A 23,244-nucleotide genomic window follows, 5' to 3' on the forward strand; every position below is an offset into this window, starting at 1 on the left:
CTGAGTAGTCCTCATGGAGCTGCTGGGAGGGCAAATGAGACCATGTATGTCAGGCTCAGGGCAGCATCAGGCACGTGGAGGTGCTACCATGCCCACTCTCTCTTACTCTCTTCTCAGTAATCCTACCAGGTCATTGGGCAGTTCTCAGCCCTGCTCTTCAGAAAAGCCAAAGGATTCACTACATGTCACCTGGTAGAGTGGGGACCAGACCCAGGTCTCCTGTCCCATAGCCTGGACCCTGCTGCTCTGTGCCAAGGTGCCCACCAAACCCTAGACAGGTGTAGAGCTGACCTTCCCTCTGGGAGGTCATGCCTCAGGTTGTCCTGTGGGGGTAAGAGGAGGAGGAAGGAGACCCACAGACACTCACATACACACACTCACACTCACAGCCTTCCTGCCTCCAGCTTTACTGTCATCCTGCTTTCTCCCACCTCCCTGATTAAATCCGCTGGAAGGAAAGACCCTGAAAACTTATTTACTAAAGGGACAGACCGATCTTATGGGGCTGATAAGTGTCTCCCGGCAGGAGGGAGATTGTTCTCCTCACTTGGCAGAGGAGGGTTCTTCTGCTCCCGAAGAGAGGGAAGAAATAGATGAAATTCAAGACTGTCAGTGAGGGTGCACTCTGGGGAGTTACTGAGTTCTTTTTCCTTATTGTAAAGACAAGAGTGGGCCCACCAAGCAAAACTGGGGCCCAGGAGCTCTGATTGCTGATTTGTGGCTTTTCCAATTCAGTATCCTTGTCCCCAAATCCCATAGTCATTAAACTTCACAGACCAGGACTCCTAGTTCTAAACTCCATTCTGCTTTTCACTTCCCTCCATGTCTGTCAACCTTTATCTAGGTGAGTTTCTTAAAGCACATTACAATTTTCAGCTGCTGTGTCAGGCAGTTGGAACACAGGAGCTCTAACCCAGTCACAGAGCAGCCTTTCAGATTAGTATTATTTTCCATATGTCAAAATGAGTTAACCTGTCAGAGAAAGCTGGTAACTTCTCTAGTTTAACCAGTCATAATTCGAATACAGGTCCCAAGTCCATGCTCTTTCCACTTCCTCTGCCCATGCAATGCTTTTGGCCCGTGGCCAGGGATGGCATTTACTCTCCACTCTTTACTTTCCCCAACATTTCTCTTCATATTCCTCGCCACTTCCCACCTTTCTCACCAAAACAACATGGAAGGTCCCCTCCCAATTTCCTGACCAATGGGAATGATGCCCGTTGAACTGTATCTGACCACAAGCCAGGAGATGGGTCTGAAACCTTTCCTCTCCATCCCCACCCTCATTCTGGGAGCCGGAGCTCAGAGTGGCTGCAGCTTTTGGTCTGTCTTTGTTTTCTCTCATCATCTTATTAGCTGCCTAATTGGCAGCCCAATTAATCTGTTCATCTGTGAAGGAGGATGGATCACAATGAGCTACTCCGTTTCCAGAAGCCATTCTCTGAGGCAGCATGGTCAGGCCCTGAGCGCAGGCTGGCTCCTTGATGAAGGGCCTCCCCGGGAGCCAGGGTCAATTAGTGGACAGATTAAGCAATTATGAGCCCCTAACAAGGGTGCCTGGCATCATTACCCTGCCTGTTTACTGGCAAACTGCAGCTTTAGTATGAAGACCAACAAATAAATTAAGACATCTGGTCTACTGCTGCATCGGCAGAGGAGTAAATGATGTCCAACTGGCTTGTGGCTGCCCATGGATTCTCAGCCTTGGCCTAATGAAAAGCCTGAACCATCCCTCACTGGTCCCAACAGCTCTGGAATGTGCTCTGGAGCGGAGCATCACTCCAGGAGCTAAGTGCTTGCCGCTGGGCATGGGGACTGCTCTTAGTCACCTTGCCGCCTCCTCCTGTCCATCTGTCAAACCTACTATGTTCCAGGGCCCAGCTCAAAGCTTCTTCTCCCTGGTGTACTCTCCAGCAGGACAGGAGTTGCTCTTCTGCATTTTGGAAGGGTTGTGTACTCTCTACTACTTTCCAGTATCACAGTCATTTCATGGGATGCCAGGGTGCCATCTTGCCCATTGTTTTTGGTCTTAGATGAAGAAGCATTGAGAAAAGGAAGGGGAGGGCAAGGGCTCAGCGTTGTTTTTTCACCTCCTCTCCTGTGGATGCATGCAGGCCATCACCAGAGGACATCAAGGAGGGAGTGGCAGGGTCACACTTGCACTTTAGGAAGATCCCCTGGCTGCAGTGTGTAAGGCACCTGTCAGAGGCATTGGCTGTCATCCAGGCCAGATGTGGTGGTGGCATAGAGCAGAAGAGAGGCAGAAGGATGGGATGAGGGCAGCTTTGCTAGATTCAAAGAAGAGACTTGGGGACAGCCTGACTTGGGGAGGAGAGTCATGGAGAATTCAACTTTTCTAAATTTAGTGACCTGGAGGCAAGGTGATGTTGGTGCCAGTGAGAAGCAAAGAGGGAATCTGGAACAGAGGACCCTCAAAGTGGGGAAAGGGACAGTTGGGGAACACTGAATAAACCTCTCTCCTCATGTGACTTTAGCCAGATCCCTTCTCTTCCCTGCTTCCTGGTGTGCCCATCCTCAGCATGAGGATCCAGATCCCTAAGTCCCCTGACCCCATAGTCATCAATTCGATGTCAGTACTTAGCTAACTTCATCTCAGTCTGTCAAAACCCTGTGGGCTCTCCAAGGCACAGCTCAAATGCTCTGTTTTTGGAAGCTCTCCCTGAGCTCTCCACAGGAAATGGTCTCTCCATCCTGTCCTTGGGCTTCAATTTTATGTCTTGACCTATCTCTTGGAAACAGACATCTATGTATAAAATTCCCCAGGCAACACCTAACCCATAGTCCTACATCCACATTGGCTAACAATATAGACCCCAGTCACCTGCTGAGCTTTCACTATTTTCCAAGCTGAGGACAATGTGCTTCCTCCTTAAAAGCCCTTTGAGGTTAACTCAGACGCTTCTCTTTCCCTAGGGATCATTGACTTCCTCATAAGCCAGCACCCGATTGCTCGTGTCCTGCGGGAACACCTGGTCTTCAAGATTGCACCAATGCTCAACCCTGATGGAGTCTACCTGGGAAATTACAGGTGAGTGACAGGAGAGAATGCTCAGAAGCTGGTAGTTGTAGGATGGTGGTATGGAAGCAACAAGTAAAAGGGGTTGTATTTTTGAGAAAGGATTCTCAGACTTCCCATGAGTTAATTAGAGGAAGCTTCACCCTGGCTCTTGAAAATGTGGCTAATGAGCCTTGGCTGTTTTATGCTCAGCCACCTGAGATATCACTTGCTGGGGTTTTCTGAGCAGCTTGCTGGACCAAGAATCAGGTGCCTACTATCAGTTTTGGAACCTACTTCCTATGTAACCTTAGGGAATTCACTTCCCCTCTGATGCTCTATTTCTCTTGTGTAATGGAGATAATAATTACTTACCTGGCAGGGTATCTGTGAGCATCAGAAGAAATGGTGGTAATAACTATGCTTTGCAGAATATCATATGGTGGTTATAATGATTGCTGTTTCATTTCTGTGTTTCTTTTGGAGGTCACTAATAATGGAATGGCACCCCAGATCACCTGAACAGCATTTCTGTGTTTTGGGCTTACCAGCTAGCCCCATACTCACTCATGCACTCCTGTCTTGAGTTCTCTTTCTGCTGGTGCACCATAATTTATAGCCTAAATTCCACTGCTGAGGGGTTATCTGCTGAAAAGACATTGGATCCTCTCAGATAGTGTTCTTGCTCTTATTTCACAGTTGAGGCCACTGATTCGCCCAAAGTCACACCCAGTAAATCACTGACTGTCTAACTTCTCTGCCCATATTATACAGCTCTGTTGCTTATGAGTCCAACAACAACTCTCAAAAAAACATTCAAAGGGCTGGGCTTTGCTTGCAAGACTCTGTATGACCTGGTGTGCATCTGTCTGTCTACTGTGCTGCCTCACCTCCCACTCTTAGAACTGTTGCTGTGGCCACACTAAGTAAAGCCTTGTTCCCTGGATGTGTCCTGCTGGTCTCTGATCCCTTACCCTCTGCCCAGAACCCCCTCATACCTTCTTCACCTCACTCGTCTCTCTTCACAACTCAGCTGTTCCCCTTCTTCTGGGAAACATTCCCCAACCCCCAAACAAAATTGGTCACAGCCTTCTCTGAGCTCCCACCAGTCTGGTTATTGAGCAAGTTTTATCCCAATGCATGGACCCCACTGACCCGCTAGCCACCAGAGAGCAGGGACTGAGCCCTAATGGTCTTTGTGTATACCCCAGCACCTGGCAGCAAAGATCAGCACATAGTAGGTGCTCAAAGAGTGTTTGATGAATATGAGTGAAGAAATGCAATGACTCAACTGATGAAGAAACTGAGACCCAGAGATGAGATGGGAGTAGTGGCAGAGCTCAGACCAGAACCCAGGTTGCCAGCTTCACTTCAAACAGAGCTGGTTTGCTGCTTTCCAAGAGCATGGCAATTCGGTCCAGAGGGGCCTCCTAGTCCCCCTGGATATGAGTTAGAGAGAGCCCACGGGACGCATGATGCCTTAATTAAAGACAGTTTTGCTTCCTTTCTTAATTGGCTCAAGTGATGGTTCATTAGCACTGGCAAGTTTTATGGCTTGCTGCGGGCCTGAGTATGGTGCCGTTCTCCTCCCTGGACAGAATGCAGTTAGTGATGATGGTGGCGGAATGACTGTTTGATTTATGTTAACATTTCTGTTTAATTACAAGAGCGGCCGTGGTCAGAGGGAGGTCAATGCTGTCCACACACACATTTATGTCATCCTCTGCCATCCAGGGAGGATGCACTGGAAAGAGGTCTGTGACCTTGGCCCGGATGCCACCTCTCCCTGGGATGGCCACGGGGGTGGTGATGGGGAACCAGATGCTTTAATATGTCTTCAAGATCCAGATTTTGTGATTTGGGATTTCAGGATGAAAGAGCTCCGACCCTCAGAAGTGGTTCTGCCCTGAAGTTTAACCCCCCAGCATTCTCCAAGTGAGAATGTGTGACTCTCATTAAGAGGAATCTCTAACCACAGGCATTAATCCTGTTGCTAAAATAGCTCTGAGTAGCAACAAAAGAGCCTATCAGTCACAAAAATTCACTACCAGATGTGGTGAGTGTGCACCTTGGAGGTCCCCGAGACCGGCCCCTCCTGAGCCCCCGACTGATACAGCAGCAGTTCCCACAGTTTGGTGGGACTTCCCATGGCATTATGGGGGCTGGGAGGAAGAATTCAGAATTCGAGTAAGTTTGGGAAACACAGAGCTGAGAAAAGTTAAACATGTCCTTTTACAATAAGATTTTTCAGTTTCAAAAATGCTAATACCAGTAAACAGGAATCTGAAGAGGGGGATATATATTTAGTGTTCTCCAAATTGTGTCAGGGAACCCTTTCCTATGGAGATTGTTCCCTCAAACCACACCCTCCCCCCCACACACACACTCCCCCAGGGGTGTTAGGGCTTATAAAACTCATAGCAGGAAATGCCATTTCAAGAATTCTGTTTGTTCACCCAGCCCATGTCAAGCTCTCCCACTCTTATTTCATCCTTATAGCCACCCTGTGAAGGGGGGTCTTAGTTAAAGTTTCTGTGCTTGCAAATAATAAAAATCTTCTCAAAGTAGCTTGAGTACAGGAGGAAAGGCAGGAAGGAGGGGACATAGGACAGAGGAAGGAAGGAAGGAAGGAAGGAAGGAAGGAAGGTAGGTTATTACTTAAAGTATATAGAATCATAGAGACAGAGGGCCGAATTAGGGGGGGGGAGCGGGGGGGGGGGGGGCAGGTATTGTTTAGTGGGCATAGATGTTCCGTTTTATAAGATGAAAAGAGTTTTGAAGAAAGATGATGTTGATGGTAGCACAACAATATGAATGTACTTAATACTACTGAACTGTATCATTAAAAATTAGTAAGATGGTAAATTTGATGTTATGTGTATTTTACAATAAAAAACACAAGACTGGTATGGCTGCTGATGCAATGCGAGCATCTTCCTAGGTTCTGGGGGAACTGGAGGCCTAGAGGCTTTGCAGGATGAATTCTGTAGCATCAGGTGTTTGCAGAGACAAGAAGGTGCAAGGCAACTCCTGGTGGAAGGCCGTTGGGTTGGAGCGGGGCCTGGTCCCTCCATCAGTGGCTGCCCACACGCGTGGCAGCGTTTGCACTGTCTCGCTCTCTCTGCTACCTCCTCCCCCATCACTTCCTTGGCAGAGAAGAAAGCCTCCACCTCTACCTGTGCCCCCTGCGTTCTCTTCTGAGCGTGTGGAATGCACAAGTTGTCTTGCATTTGAGAAAAAGACTCTCCATCTCCATCTGACAGCATGACTCTGTGGTGGGTTTGCATTTCTTAATTAGGTGCTTGTCATTGTGTATTCCATAGAGCCACGTATAAGTAAACAGTCATAGACCTTTGAATAAATTTATTGGTTTTATTTATGTTTCTGGGCATAAAAATCTATAATTACCAGGTACAGCCTCAGTATAACTGGTATTTAATGACAATTACTTTTTGTTGCCATAGAAATGAGTCCAAAGTAGTTACCCATAATTTCTCATTTCCCAAACCTCACACATGCTGGATTGCAATATTACCATAGTAATTGCCTATTAGTCATCATAAAATACGCAGTTACCCAAAAGATAGCAAGGGGCTGTGAAATTTCGCATCTTCAGAAAACCTCGGGTGCTTCTTGGGAGTGTGGAGGCAGGGCGATGCGTAGGCACCCCGGGTGGTGAGAGTGATTCCGCTGTGTAGATGGCTCCGCGGTGGAGAGATGCTGCCACGCTCTGCAGACCGCGCCTCGTTATGTCTCTTGGCCCTGGCACTCCTCATGTCGCAGAGGATGTGCAGTGCAGTAAATCCAATTTAACTAAGGTTTGTGGAGGGCCTGCTGAGGGCCAGGGCCCAGGTGGGGAAGCTGACGGCAATCTGAGGCCTTCTCCGTGAGAAGCCCTCACTAGAGGGTATGTGAATGATCCTATGGAGGCCTCGTCTAACGTCTAAGTGCCTACAACTAACTGTACCTTATCTATATCATCACGTGTGACCCTCTCAGCAGCCCTGCGATGGAGGTAGTGTTGTAGCCCCATTTTATTTTTATTTTTTAAATATATTTTTATTGATTTCAAAGAGGAAGGGAGAGAGAGAGAGAGAGAGAAACATCACTGATGTGAGAGAATCATTGACCAGCCGCCTCCTGCACGCCCCATACTAGGGATCGAGCCCGCAACCTGGGCATGTGCCCTGACCGAGAATCAAACCATGATCTCCTGGTTCATAGTTCAATGCTCAACCACTGACCATGCCAGCCGGGCCTATAGCCCCATTTTAAATAGAGAAGGAAATTGAGGCACAGAGATGCCAAGGAGCCTGCCCCAGGTCCCTCAGCAGGAAGGGCAGAGCAGGTTGGTGAACCGGGCAGGCCCATCGTAGCCTGCCACAGATTTCACCCCCGCTCCACTGCTCCTGAAAACAGGAGGGCTGTCCTCCGACCAGTGATAAGGGTGGGGTTTTGAAAGATGGAGGGTATACAGGAGTTCACCAGACATAGAAGGGAGATAAAGAAAGATTTGTACAGCAAAACAGTGTTAACAATGGCAGAGGGTGAAACGTCAGGGAGATATTTCCAACAAATACACACACACACACACACACACACACACACGTATTATAACTGTCTGACTCTGCCCACTTCAACATCCAAAGAAGGAAGTATTTTGAACTAGCTAAAATAGAATAGAACATAAAATTAGCTGTGTGAAATACATGTCAATATCCCATTTGTTCTCTGACAGCATAAAAACTGTGCATTTTATTTTTCATCAAGTAGAAACGGAAAACAAAGATCCACTGCAAGGATTCCTCACAGGAAGACCTGCTGGCCCCTCTCCCAGAGCCTTCTTCCCAGCCGACCAAGTTTCACCCACTTGGTGACTCTGTCACAGCACCATCAGCCTTGGAGGGGGAGGAGAGCTTGGACAAAGTATGCCTAAGTGACAGCAGTTCCCTCTATTTGTCTACCTGCAGCTGGGTCTGGGTGGTTCTCTCCCTCCCAAAGCATCATGTTGCACTGATGCCCCTGTGGACCACTTGGGAAGGTTTATATTCAGGCTAAGCCTGCCAGCCCATTCCTTCTGCTTCTCCGCCCTCAAGGACCTCTTAGGTTCAGTCCATCATTTACACGGTAGCCCTTCGGCTGTTTGAAGACTGGATACCTCTGCTCCAACCACTGCCCGCTCCTGTTCTCCAGGCTGAAGATCCCCAAAGCCTCCCAACTTTCCATGTGGCACCTGAAATCCACTTCTCTCCCTTTCCTTCCTGCTGTCCTCTGAACAGGCTCCAGATGCTGGTTGTTGAGGCATGGTGTCCAGGACTGAACAGTTACAACGATGACGATGATGATGATGGTGATGAGAATGGCAGTATTGATGGGGACGATGAAGAGCTAAGCTCTAGTGAGCCTCCTGGGCCTGGCGCTATTCTAGGCATGTCGCATGGATTGTTTCACTTAATTCTTAGAACCACTCCATTATTATTCACATGTTTGCAGGTGAGGAAACTGAGGCATAGGTAGGTAAGGAAACACACTCAAGTTATAGAACCAGCTAGTGGAACAGGAGCAGGAAGGAACCATCAGAAGCCTAATTCTGAGGACTGTGCTTCAGTGTACATCCCAGGTGCACCCTGCTGCCCGACCTGGAGCTCTTTGCAACCTGAACCTTTCTGCCTGTATTTCCAAGTCACAACTCCCCGACTTCTCTGAGAGCCCTACGAAAAGCCGGTGGCATAGCGGGACAGAGATCCTCTCCCTCTCTGAGCAAAGAAGAAACCAAGTCACAACGAGGCTAAGTAACTTGCTCAAGGTCACACAGTGAGTGAGCCCCATAGCCCGGATGAAGCGTGAGCGACAGCAGGGGCCAGACAGGGCCTTGCCTCCCAGAGGTGCTCTCCTGCTTTATGTAACCTGAGTGATGTTCCTATGGTGGCTGAAAGGACATTGGGGCTGGCAGTGTAATCAGGTGTCTAACCCGCAAGTGCAGGCCGCCAAAACCAATTATTCAAATGAGCTTCCCAGCCAGATTCCACAGAACAGGCCAGATGGCTGGGTGTCTGTGGAGGCAGCTCCGCATCCCTGTCCCTGCAAGCAGCCGAATAGCATTTCAAAGTTAGAGTTGATAGCAAGTTGATTTTAATAATTGACTCTATGGTGAAAACAAGCCTCTGAGGAGTCAGTAGCCCAGAGTTAGTGGCTGGGGAATCTGGAGGAGCAAAACATGGGATAGAATCAAGAATGTCATCATTTTGCCCAACTGGCCTGGCTCAGTGGTTGAGTGTCAACCTATGAACCAAGAGGTCATGGTTTAATTCCCTATTAGGGCACATGCCAGGTTGTGGGCTCAATCCCCAGTGGGGGCAGGGGCATGCAGGAGGCAGCTGATCAATGATTCTGTCTCATCATTGATGTTTCTATCTCTTTTTCCTCCTTTCCTCTCTGAAATCAATTATATATATGTATTTTAAATCACCATTTCTGGTCCTAGTTTCCAAACCACTGCTTGAAGAGGGTCAACTCTCCCTGTATGCCCTCCGTAGCTCCCACCGACCATCAGAAGGATCCTAAACCTGTTTGTTAGCTTGGCATTCAAGGCATGAGCAGTGTCCTACAAGTTCCTTCTCAGCTTCATCTCCCACTGTCCACTATTCCCCGCCCTGCACCACCCTCCAGGGGTCTCCTTGCCTCCCTGGGCCCTTTCCACTGCCTGCAGGGGCCCACTAGAGCCCACACCTGGGCCCTCGCTGCCACTCTGCCTCTGCTGAAGAAGACTTTTAACCAAACGGTTTCTTCTCCCTCTTCCTTTTATCCCTCCCTCCCCCTCCTTTCATTCCTTCCCTCAAATGTTCACCAGCACATGCTCTGTGCCAGGCACTGGGGACTGAGGCAGCTTTCCCTCGTGGAGAAGGTGCTGTGTGGTATGCGTCCTGAGGGATGGGTGGGCGTCCCCAGGAAAAGCGGGTGGGAAATTCTAAATCATAGGAATCATAATGTCGAATAACAGCAGGGATGTTAACCCAAGCAGTAATTGAACTTATACTTGCTCCCAGATCTTGTGCTAAGTGTTTTATATGTATGATCTCCACTGGAAATGTAGGGGTCAGAGCTCATCATGCTCCCCTGCCCACCTCACTTGTGCAATTTCAAAGGAGACACAGGGATCAGAGAGACAGAGGTCAAAGCATTAGCTTTATTGTTGATAAAAGCGGGATTTGGAAAGCATGGTTTATCTCCCTGGCTAAAATTGGCCTCCTTTTATCTCACCCCAAAATTCTACTTCCCCACCAACCACAGGCAGAGCATGAAGGAGCTGCCTCCCAGGGGCACCCCTCAGGGCAGAAAGGAGGCCAGAATGCACCATCCCTACAAATTTAACTGTGCCCAGTAGAGCCAGGCCCAGCAGGCCCTGGCCATTTTTCATGCTGACCAAGCAGATAAGTTCCATCCCCTCCCTTGGAAAGTGTAAGCAAGCAGATGGAGGTGAAGAGCCATTCTTTCTACTCCTGGGGACTGAAAGTCCCTATTGGGATTGAAAGCAATGGTGGGGGTTGTCCCAACAACCAACCCCATGAACCTATGAGGTAGATTCTGAACTGGTCTCATATTACAGAAAAGGAAATTGAAGCACAAAGAGAGGTTAAATCATTTACCCAAGGTCCATGGTCATGGGAGATCCAGGCATCAAAACCAGGGAGCTAACTTAGAGCCCACGTGCTTGCCTCTAAGCCTGCTGCCTGCGCCCTGGGTGAACCGGGAGCCTTGGGAATATCAGTGGTCTGGCGTGGCTGGTGCACGTGGTCAGGGCACAGCCCACAGTGTAGGTTCACGTACGGCACAAAGGCACCGGCTAACAGGGCAGGTGGAGGCTGCCTTGCAGCACAGGCCTGACAAGCCTTGAGACTTGGAGGAATCACATCAGCCTACAAAAGGGGGAGCATCTTTTCAATGAGCTCATAGGCCTTAATATGAGACTTGCATGGTTCACAGACTGGAAACGTGGTGCAAGAAGCTGGAGGAATACGTGGAGACCAGATTGTGGAGGGCCCGAGGATCATACCGAGATGACCAGCAATACTGTGTGCACTTACCTCAAACTGGGCAGCATTCCCAGCATTTTACATGGATGATTCCATCCTCACAGCAACCCTCTGAGGTTGGCAAAGTCTGCTATTTGCAGAGGTGTTGAGGTGCAGAGAGGTTAAGCCACACAGCAAATACGTGGCCGAGTCAGGATCTCATCCAAGCAGAGTGGCCCCCAGTCCACACTTGCAATTTAAGCCACTGCGGGGTCTTCACCAGGTGGGCAGTGGTGTTGCCAGCTCCCAGATCTTGTGAAGATCTAAAGGATTCCTCTTCCTCTTTGTGTTTCCTCTGCCCCTTTACACTTAAGAAATTGAAATAGCCAATTCCCAGCTGCAAGGGCTGGTGTACACCTTTAGAAAATGTGCCCCTTCAGGCCTGTCAAATGGTTCTTTTTGCTTTTATCAGAGTTCTTAGAAAAAAAAAATTGGTTCTGGAATGGACTTCCAACTCTACGTAGCAGTGTGTCCTCGGTCTCAGTTTCCCCACCTTTGAAATGTGGGAATTGGACTTTATGAAATCTTGGGTGCCTTCTGGTTGGTGACTGGCCCTCACACTTGTAGCAAGCACTACGGAGATCCCCCAAGCCTGGTATTGGGTGCCATCAAGCAGGGGATAGGAAGGACAAAGGGTGACTCCCAGAGCCCGTGCTTTCCAGAAGGGAGAAGGCACCCTGACACAGCTGCTCCTTGTCCACTAGGAATAAATTCAGGGAGAAAGGGCCCAGACAATTTAAGTTTGGAGCCGATCCCTTTCCCAGGTGGGCTGTGAGCACCCCCTTCCCCCGATCCTGCCACCTTCTAGGAAGGCCATCAGTACAGGGTAAAGACCCGGTGACCCTTGGAGGTGGGAGACCTGAGCACTGAGCATGATTCTGTTATGGACCTTGGGCACATTCAAGTCCCCCCCTCACCACCACCCCCCCGCCCACCATGGACATGCAGTTTGTGCCCTGCACAAAGGCTCCTAGTCCAGGGGGCCAGTGGGGCTGCAACTCTGCCCCCACCCACAAGTCTGACCTGAGCAAGTGGCAGCATTTTGTACTTCACCTACCCAGAAGCGGTACCTGTTAAAAGTTGTCAGCCTGGAGGGGGTTCCTTTTGTCAATTTGTATAAAGGTCCCCTTTATGCTAGTCCCCCTTCTGAGACATAGTTTCCCCATTTAAAAAATAAGGGTGTTGCATTCATCCCTCACCCTACATGAACCCCTCCATCAGGCGCTGACCTGACTCCCAGGACTGCTGAGAAAGAACAGAGAGATGGCCAAGAACACAGCTTTAGAGCCAGGCAGTCTGAGTTCCAGTCCTGCCTCTGCCACTTGTCCTTGCTGGCCCAGGACAAATTCTTTGCCCTTCCTGAGCCAAAAGTTGGCGGTGTACCTGACACCGTGCTCCCACTGCAGACTCAATGGCAAACAAGACAGCTTCCGCCTCGGCCCTCCAAGGGCTCTCAGGACTTGGAACAAAACAGATGAATTTGTCCAAGGTCACAAAACTACTCACTGGTAGGTCTGTGCCACAAACCCAAGTCCTTCTGACTTGAAACCTATGTTCTCATTTGTTATCCTCCCCGATCCACAGCCTTGGTCCTAGATCTCTCCTTGTGATCATCTAAGAAGGGACATGAGGGAAATGCTTTAAATATCCTGGGGGAGGTGATGAGGAGTGGATGTGTTATAATTATCCTTAGTGTTCGGGACAAAGGACACTGCCTGCTGTCCTCCATCTCCACCACAGCACAGCCCACCCCATCTGCAAGGCATTTTGCAGGAGCTGTTGATGACAGATTGTCTGGCATCTGACACTGGCCAATCAATGGAGCTGGAAGGTGCCTGGGGCCAAGGGCAATTGAATCACAACCTTTTAGTGCTATTAAGTAAAGCAATATTTATTTTGCTTTTGGTGCAAATATACTTAATCCAATCCAGCTCATTGGCAATGCTGAAAAACTGCTGCGTTTGAGGGACAATTGCACGTGAGCCCCATGCATCTCTGCTTGTCAATGTACCATTCTGGGAGCAGGCAGCTCCACGGTGCTCAGAACAAGATTGATCTGGAGCCACCACATTGCATTTTTCTCCATCCTTTATAGGAGATGAAAAGGAAATTATAAAGAGAGGAATTAAAATCATTGCTCTCCTTCTAGCTGCCATTATTGCAATGGGGTTGAGGCATGATGCCCTTCCATTTGATGCCCTTCCTAATGTTCTCAGGAGCCATTGCATCTCTGCCATTGGGCAGAGGAGAGACCAGTACAGTACAAGAAGAGCAAAGGAGTAGCTTAGTATCTCTTTCATAGATCGCACAGCCTCTCCAATAGCTGGGGGGATCCCAAAGGGTCACTGTAGACCATCCTGGCATCAATAAGACCTGGATTCAAATCCCAGCTCTATCTCCTAGCAGTTGTCAAGTGACCTTCTCAAGGTTAAATCTCTCTTGCATTTTATTAACTTTATTTTGTTGCTGTTAATCCTCACCCAAGGATATTTCCCCATTGCTTTTAGATAGAGTGGAAAGGAGGGATGGAGAGGAAGAGAAAGAGAAACATCAGTTGAGAGACACACTGATTGGTTACCTCCTACACGTGTCCCAACTGTGGTTGGGCAACAAACCTGCAACCCAGGTGTGTGCCCTTGACCAGGAATCGAACCAGAAACCCTTTAGTGTACTGGCTGATGCTCTAACCACTGAAATACCAGCCAGGGCTCACTGTTTTATAAAACAGGATAAATAATACCTACCTCACTTGATTATTGCAAAAGATTCTAGCATATAACAGATACTTAAATATTTTTCAAAATATGCCTTCAAGTAATTTTCCAAACCTTGTTTGCAGATTTTCAGGACATTTATTTATGCATTTGTGCATCTATTCATTCCCTCATTCATTCAACAGATATGTTGAACCTTTTCTGCACCTGGGTCTATAGTAGATAAGTTGGAGTGGAGGTGGGCAAGATGACTCGGACATAGTCCCTGCCCTCATTGGGCTCACCATTTGAAAGGAGAAAGAAAAGATGCTCAAGAGTGTCCCTGGCTCAATAACAAGAAATCATATATTATGAGGTCACATATAAATTTGATTTCCATAAATTCATATTTTCTAAAATGGTCCTAATGTCAAATATTCTGACTCATTGGTGCCATCAATAGTTCAATTCATGTCAGAATATGGGTCCTGATTTTGAGCTCATGTAGATATTTCATCCTCAAAAATAACAGAAGAGAAGAGCAGTAAGGAGGCAGAGACCCAGTATTTCCCACTCAGTGACTAAACTGGCAATTACAAAAGAGCCTATTGTGGTGCTTATAGCCTAGTTAGGGACACGAGCACCATTCTCACTTCCCTGACTGCACATGCCACCCCTCTGCCTGGAATACTCTCTCATGCCATGAGGTTGGGCCACACTCCCATCACCTCTTCAAAGCTCAGGGAGAATCAGGAACTCCCAGTGGCAAGGATTAGGTCTCATGCACATATCAAATATTGAAAAATGAATGCAACTAATGTAAAGATACCGGTAACACTCTACTATTTGATGTTTCTTTTAAAAACCTATATCCATCCTTTTTCTAGGATATTTTGTTTTCTTTGAATCACTTTGTTTCACTTCATTGGAAAGGTATGCTTCCTATAGGTTTCTACCTCTTGGGTAAAGCCTGTCATTGATGTTTTAGAATCACAAGAGAGAGCTGGAAGAGAGACCTGTTCGTGAAGTACACATGGAGCCCAGGAAGGGGGGAGACTCTCCCAAGATGGTATAGACCAGTGGTCGGCAAAACGCGGCTCGCGAACCACCTGCAGCTCGTGAGCCGCGGTTTGCCACTCTGTTGACTAATGAGTTTGCCGACCACTGGTATAGACTTTCAGGTGGGGCCTGTGCCTCTGGCCCCTAAGCCAGGGCTCCTACATCGTTACTAAGATGTTTTGTTCAGTAAATACCCACCTACTGATAGATGGGTTGCCATTAGAAGCATTCTTTAAAAATCAGTTCAAAAAGCAGCCAGCGCTGATACTACTTATTAAAGAGTTTCACAAACGCTCACACTTCTGAAGGACCCTGGGATCCTCTGAAGATTCACGTTGCCTTTGAATTGGCAGCCACACTATTTTCAGCAGATGGTTGGATCAAAGGGCTAGTCTTTTAGGATCTCTCACCTGTACACTCTTCCTTCAGTTTTGAATGTCACGTTTTTTTTAATCAAAGAGACTTCCTGGAAGCAACATGGCCACATGGACAGACCACGGGGCACAGGGCCAGGACCCCTGGATTCCGGCCTGGGCCTGTGGAGGAGTGGTGAAATGACCTTGGAAGAATGGTTCACCATCTCTGGCTCCTAACACTCCCACTTGTTAACAGAGCCCACCTGTGTGTCTGGAGACTGTGGGAATATATCATGTGATATAGGAAAATGCTTGGGAAAGAATGAAATGTTCACTCAACGTCTTCAGTGTCTACCATAGTTCAGGTTCTTTGTCAGGCATGGAAATACAATCATGAACATGACATTGTCCTTGCCCTGAAGGAATTCATGGTCCCATGGGGAAGACAGACTCAGCCATGACTGCATCTTGTGCTGTATACACTCTGAGGGGGTGAGCGATGGATATTATAGCAGAGGGGAGCACCTATCACATTATAGAGAGTAAGTCAAGAAGCCTTCCTGCAGGAGATGATAGTTAGGAGATGACAATTTCAACAAGCCCACAATCCCCACCACTGGCCACCATTTAGTCAATATTCTCTCTGCTGAGGATCCTGCCGGGCTATTTACAGACATTCATTAATGTAAAGAATCCAGAAGGTCAAGGTTGTTATACTAATTATACATATGATAAAACAGAAGCCCAGAGAAGTTTTTAAAAAAGAAAATTTAAAAAAGGTCACATAGCTGGTAAAGAATACAGCCCAAATTTAAACCTCATTGTGACTCCCAGAGCCCCTGGTCTTCACAGTGTAGCCTCCTTGTTCTGGGCGACTCCACTTGCATGAGGCAGAAACAGAGGGAGGAAGTTCCTGGAAGACAAACTGCAGCTAACAGGAAGGAAGAATTTCCTAACAGCCGTCTAAGAATGAGATAAGCTGACTGTGGGAGGTGGGGAGCTCTGGGTCATAGAAGTGTCATGGAACAGACTGGTGACCTAGCCAAGACATTGCTGCGGACATTCCTACTTGGAGACAGAGGAGCGGTAGGTAAGCTAACTGTCTCTAAGGATACAGTTGTTAAGGATTAAGTCCTGTTATCAATGACAATGTTCCTTTCCAAATTTTTAGGTGCTCTGGAGGGGCTGGGAAAGCTCTGTGGGCACAGCATTCAGACCGAGGTCCCAGCTGTCTGGTGATGAGCCACTGGGAAGAGGACAATACAGAGGCCTGATGGAGTGGTTAATAAATTGGCCTTCAGAGCCACATGGTTAGGGATACTTCCCATTAAAAAAGCAAGAACGGAATCCAGCCACTAAAGCAAAAAGGGAATTTGTTGGAAGGGGTTTAGAATAAAGCTGACGCTGAAGAGCCAGACTTGGGAAACAATGAAGAGAGTGGGCCTGGAGGACAAAAACTGGCTGTTGGCAGGAATGCTCTACCTCTGTTCTGTGGTAGCCATACGACCCCTCTAGCCTTGCATCACCTAGTCCAAGTTTAAGTCCAGGCGGGTGCAGCTGATCTGGGTTCCCTGCGGCCATCCTGGCTGCCAGGTCACAACGAGGGAGCATGGGCCCATATGTCTCTGTGGTGGGAGAAGACTCATCATCTTGGAACCATGGAAAGAGAACCCTCCCACACACACTCCATCTAATCACAAGGTTCCATGCTCGGCATTCGCCAAAGAAAATGAACAAATGCCTCCTATGTTGGGAGGGCACAGAGCACAGAAATGAACTCAGCTCCCAGACTGAGGAAAAGATGGGATGTCATCCTGACCATTGCTGTCCGCTGCCCACTCAAGCCCCCGATGGACTGCAAGGTTATTAGTCACACAGGATGTAGCATAAAACCATACAGCAGCATAACATTTTGAGCTGCTATTATGTGCCAGAATCTGTGCTAAATTAAGTTGGTTACATGTGTTATGTCATTTAATCCTCACAACATTGTCCTGAATTATAAATGGACATGAGCCTGTGAGTATATCTTCTTTCTCCCATTAGACTATGCACCCTGAGGGGCTGTCCAACTGCTTGTGCAACAACCCTGACATCACTTTTTCTCAAGCAAGTTGTTTATAACCTGTGCTTCAGTTTCCACATCTGCAAAATGGGTATAATAGTAGAACCTGCCCCACAAGATGAACTTAGAGAAAGTATTTTGTACTAGTAAAGTACTTAACTCTTGGGGCAAAGTAATATCAGTAGATGCTCCATTGTGTTTCCTTGTTGGTGATGGTGATGTTGTTGTAACCTGTATATCTCTGTTCTCACTGCAATCAATGAGAAGGCAACACCAGTGCTCGGTTGATCTAAACACAGTGATGCAAAGACAAAATAACAAAACTCCCTGTCAGGCTTTGAAGACCCTTCACCCCCATCTCCCTCCACAGCTTCGCCATCACCACCCACTCACTGTGTACTCTATGATTCAGTCAAACCAAACTGTCCGCCATTCCCCCAACATCCCAGGGGGCTTCATAGTTCCTTTCCTTACTTACACTGTTCCTTCTGTCCCCAACACCTGGAAAAATTCATGGCCCAGCTCAAATGGCTTTTCCTCAATGAAGCCTTTCCCCATCAGTTCCCACAAAACACTGTATATCTACCACAGGGTCTTCACCATGCTGATTTTAAGTAATAGGAGGAAATCATTATTATTTACTCACCATCTCCACCCCAACCATCTTGAAGGAGAGGTGAGTCCCCAGTGAGAGTCCTTTATTTTTCTGAGTAGGGTGATAAGTGGGGATGCAAATGTAATAAGCTGAGAGGGGATAAAATTGTATTGCTCAGGGAAATAGAGGAGCTTGGAAAATAAGATGGGGGTGTAAAATAGTGGGACAGAGGGGCAGATAAGAAAAAGGGGGACAGGGGAAGGTAGATGGCTACCGACGGGAAGGCAGACTGCAAGACAGTACGTGAGTGAGAGAACGAAGGAAGAGTGTGTGGACCCATGGGGAGTGTTTGTTTGTGAGTTGAGGGACAGCTATACTCCAGAAAACTGTGGGGGATTGCCGGACGGGGTTCCCCTGACTGGGCAGCCTCCACTGCTGCTGGGATCCCTCCCGGAGCAACTGGCTCTGACGCAGAGACCGCGCCATCTTGAAGGGGAGAGTGGATGTTGTCGGAAGCCTGAAAATCCCAGGAATATACAACAACGGCACCCAGCAAATAGCTGCGAACCTGGGAACACTGGTCCCCAAGTGGCATGAGCACGAGGATTTGAAGGAGCTTTGCGCCTCCTCACGGAAAGGTCAGATTTCGCCTGGGACCGTGGTTGGAAAACTGTGGCTCACAAGCCACATGCGGCTCTTTGGCCCCTTGAGTGTGGCTCTGCCACAAAATACCACAGCCTGGGCGAGTCTATTTTGAAGAAGTGGCTTTAGAAGAAGTTTAAGTTTAAAAAATTTGGCTCTCAAAAGAAATTTCAATTGTTGTACTGTTGATATTTGGCTCTGTTGACTAATGAGTTTGCCGACTACTGGCCTGGGATAAGGTGAAGTCTGTGGTCCGGGCAGGAGAGAGAAATGTGCACGTGGAAGCTGAAGGACCCAGGGAAGTCTCCGCCCAGAAAAGTCCGCGGCTGGCCGTTGGGGCTGGCGTGATCCGTGAATGTGGAAGGGGATCTGCAGGGCTGCTAACAGAAGGGAACTCTAAAAAGCAACCCATAGCTGAACTGGGAGCAAAAGGCCAGCCTAAAAATTTTAACAGTGTGCCGGCTGCTTAGACCCAAGGGAAAAAAAGACTGCACAGACTTGTGCCACAGCGCCTGAGTTAGTGCACTTACTCTGGTTCTCTCTCTCTCTCTCTCTCTCTCTCTCTCTCTCTCTCTCTCTCTCTCTCTTTTTTCCCTCTTTAAATCCTTGCTTTTGATTACTAAGCCCAATACATAGTATCACCCAATTGGGGATACTCTAAGAGACTGCAGGGGAAAGTTGTTTTTGTGGAATCTGGGGATCAGAGTGGGGAATAACGATCAAAGAACCAGCTCTGGGGCAGCCTATTCCCTCAAACCGGTATTAAGTGCCACCGGGAAAACAAAATCTAAACACTAGCTAGAGAGGACCTACAGACCCGGAGGTCAATCCAGAAACACTGCCACCCAGGGGTTGAATCACAAATTGACTCTTGTGTAAACACAAATAAAGAAGTATAAGAAACAAAGAACTGCCTGCTTGAAAATCAGGACTGTGGCCTACAACACTGAGGAGCAGTGAAACACAGGGAACTTCAATACTGTCCTGACTAGGAAACAGGCGAGCCAAACAGAACAGTAGAGGAAGTGAATGACCTTCACTACTGCATATTTTTTTTTTTCATCTTTTACTTAAGAAACCAATTTTTTTTCTTTTTTCCTCACTTGATTTTACCTTTTTAATTATTACATTTTTATTTTTAATCAGTATTATTACTACTACTATTTTACCTTTTTTTTTTAAAAAAAAGTGTCATTTTATTTTCTCTTTATTTTATTTTGGGATAACTGTTCTACATTCTATTTTCATCTATCCTTTAGCATCATTTTACTCTATCTCAACTTTACTTTTATGCCAACACTCTCTTCCTCACTTTTCACCTTTTGTTGTCCTGTTTCTCTTACCCTATTCCTGCTTTAGATTTTCCCTATTCCTTCTTTTTACCCCCTGTTAAAATTTCACCCTACTTATATATCTAATTTCCAATCCACTGATCTAAGTCCATACACACCTCTCTCTTCTCTTTCTTCACTATCAAAAATTTTTTTCTCTCTGTCCTTTTGTTGTTGTTTGCTTGATTGATGATTATATTGGTTGTTATATGCTTGTTTGTGGGATTGTTTCACTTTTTCTTTTTGTTTGGTTTTTGTTTGTTTTTTGCTTCTGTTTTCCCTTGCCTTGCTTGATATTAGTTGTTGTTTGTAGTTTGCATTCATCTCTAGGTATTTGTTGCTGGCATTTGTTGGGATTAGTGGCTGTTCTATTGGAGTTTTCTCCCCATATAAATAGTTCTTTCCCCTCTTCTTTTTTATTCTCTTTCTTTTCTTACCTTTTTTCCTTTTCCCAATTTCATTTTTGCACTCTTTTTTCTCTCTTCTTCTTTCTTTCTTATCTCCTAATTCTCTTTTCTCTGGTGGTCACCTTTATTTAGGGTTATTAGTATAGTGAATACATTTGTGTTCAGTGCCTTGTGCGTTGTACCTTGTTGTGTTATATTTTTTGCCTTTAAATCAGTGCAGGAGAGAAAGAACTATATAACCAGACACCCAGAGAAGAGAGATCATGGGAGACAAAGAAACAGCCCACATATGAAAGAAAAGCAGGCATCACTAGAAAAGGAAGTAAATGAAATGGAGGCAAGCAACCTGTCAGAGGAAGAATTCAGAGAAATGGTCATTAGGTGGATGAAAAGAATGGAAGAAAAATTCAACAATATGTGTAAGAACCAAGAGGAAATGAAGAAGAACCAAGAAGAAATGAAAAATGACATTGCTGCTATAAAGAACTCAATAGAAAGCATCAACAGTAGATTAGAAGAAGCAGAGGACTGCATCAATGAGCTAGAATACAAAGTAGGAAAAAATACCCAAGCAGAGCAGGTTCTAGAAAAAAAACTTAAAAAGCAGGAGGAGAGCCTAAGGGAACTTTGGGACAACATGAAATGAAACAACATCTGCATAATAGGGGTGCAAGAAGGAGAGGAAACTGAGCAAGGAATAGGAAACCTGTTTGAAGAAATAATGACAGAAAACTTCCCTGATATAAAGAAGAAAAAACTCACACAAATCCAAAAAGCTCAAAGAGTCCCAAACAAAAAGAACCTCAAACGACTGACACCAAGGCACATTATAATTAAACTGGCAAAAACCAATGACAAAGTAAGAATCTTAAAAGCGGCTAGAGAGAGACATAAAGTTACCTACAAAGGATCCCCCATGAGGCTAGTGACTGATTTCTCAACAGAAACACATCAGGCAAGAAGGGAATGGAATGAAATATATAAAGTCATGCAAAGGAAGGGTTTGAATCCAAGAATACTGTACCCAGCAAGGCTATCAATCAAAATTGAGGGTGAAATCAGGAGCTTCACAGACAAAAAAGGACTAAGGGAGTTTATTACCACCAAACCAGCAATGCAAGAAATGCTAAAGGGTCTGCTATAAAAAGAAGAAATAGGAAGCGAAGAAGGAACACAGGGGTAAAGAATAAAAATGGTGACAAACTAGTACCTATCAATAATAACTTTAAATGTAAATGAATTAAATGCCCCAATCAAAAGACACAGGGTAACTGAGTGGATAAGAAAACATGACCCATATATCTGCTGTCTACAGGAAATCCACCTCAGAAAAAAAGATGCACACAGACTGATGGTGAAGGGATGGAAAAAAAACAAAACTTCTGGAGGATATCAAGGAAGAGATTGACAGCAATACAATCATAGTAGGGGACTTTAATACCCCACTATCACCATTGCACAAATACTCTAAACAAAAAATCAGCAAAGAAACATCAATCCTAAATGACTCACTAGATCAGATGGAATTAATTGACATCTTCAGAACATTTCACCCCAAAGCCACAGAATATACATTCTCCTCAAGTGCACATGGGTCATTTTCAAAGATAGACCATATATTGGATCACAGGCAAAGTCTCTTCAAATTCAAGAAGATAGAAATCATATCAAGCATCTTCTCAGATCACAATGGCATAAAACTGGAAATCAACTACAATAAAAACAATCCAAAAAAATCAAACACATGGAGACTAAATAGCATGATATTAAACAACTAGAGGCCTGGTGCACGAAATTCGTGCACGGGGGTATGTGGCCCTCAGCCCAGCCTGCACCCTCTCCAATCTGAGACCCCTTGAGGGATGTCCGACTGCCCGTTTAGGACCGATCCTACCAGACTGCTGGCTCCCAACTGCTCGCCTGCCTGCCTTCCTAATTGCCCCTAACTGCTTCTGCCTGCCAGCCTGGTTGATGCCTAACTGCTCCCCTGCCAGCCTGATTGCCCCTAACTGCCCTCCCCTGCAGGCCTGGGTACCCCCCCAGCTGCCCTTCTCTGCAGGCCCGGTCGCCCCCAACTTCCCTCCTCTGCTGGCCTCATCACCCCTAGCTGCCCTCCCCTGCAGGCTTGATCGCCCCCAACTGCCCTCTGTTGCAGGCCTGGTCCCTCCCAACTGCCCTCCCCTGCTGGCCTGATCGCCCACAACTGCCCTCCATTGCAAGCTTGGTCCCTCCCAACTGCCCTCCTCTGCTGGCCATCTTGTGGTGGCCATCTTGTGTCCACATGGGGGCAGCCATCTTTGACCATATGGGGGTAGCCATCTTGTGTGTTGGAGTGACAGTCAATTTGCATATTATTCTTTTATTAGATAGGATGACTGGGTTACCAGAGAGATCAAAGAAGAAATAAAAAACATCATGGCAACAAATGACAATGAAAACACAACAACCCAAAATCTATGGGACACAGCGAAAGCAGTCTTGAGAGGGAAGTTTATAGCTCTACAAGCCTACTGCAAAAAAACAAGAAACAATGGTAATAAATTATCTAACGCTACAACTCAAAGAGTTAGAAAGAGAGCAACAAGAAAAGCCCAGTGTAAGCAGAAGGAAGGAAATAATAAAGATCAGAGTGGAAATAAATGACATAGAGACCAAAAAAAAAAAAACAACAATACAAAACATCAACAAAACCAAGAGCTGGTTCTTTGAAAGGATAAACAAGATTGATGAACCTCTAGCTAGGCTCACCAAGAAGCAAAGAGAGAGGACCCAAATAAACAAAATCAGAAATGAAAGAGAAGAAATAACAACATACCCCACAGAAATACAAAGGATTGTTAAAAAATACTATGAACAACTCTATTCCAACAAACTAGACAACCTGGAGGAAATGGACATATTCCTAGAAAAATACAACATTCCAAAACTTAATCAGGAAGAATCTAAACATCTCAATAGGCCAATAACTACAGAAGAAATTGAAGCAGTCATCAAAAAGCTTCCAGCAA

At 46.5% G+C, this 23,244-nt stretch overlaps 1 protein-coding gene across 6 annotated transcripts in view; it reads left to right on the top strand.

Annotated features, from left to right (window-relative positions):
* Window positions 1-23,244, top strand: part of AGBL4 (AGBL carboxypeptidase 4) — a 1,107,854-nt gene that overhangs the window by 1,001,132 nt on the left and 83,478 nt on the right. For all 6 annotated transcript variants that reach the window (XM_080656977.1, XM_080656976.1, XM_080656979.1 and 3 more), the window contains one exon: window positions 2,935-3,049. In XM_080656977.1, coding sequence (XP_080513103.1) covers window positions 2,935-3,049 — 115 coding nt within the window. The remainder of the gene's footprint in view (window positions 1-2,934; window positions 3,050-23,244) is intronic.

Source organism: Plecotus auritus, assembly GCF_963455305.1.
Source record: "Plecotus auritus genome assembly, chromosome: 2".
Taxonomy (NCBI): Eukaryota; Metazoa; Chordata; class Mammalia; order Chiroptera; family Vespertilionidae; genus Plecotus; species Plecotus auritus.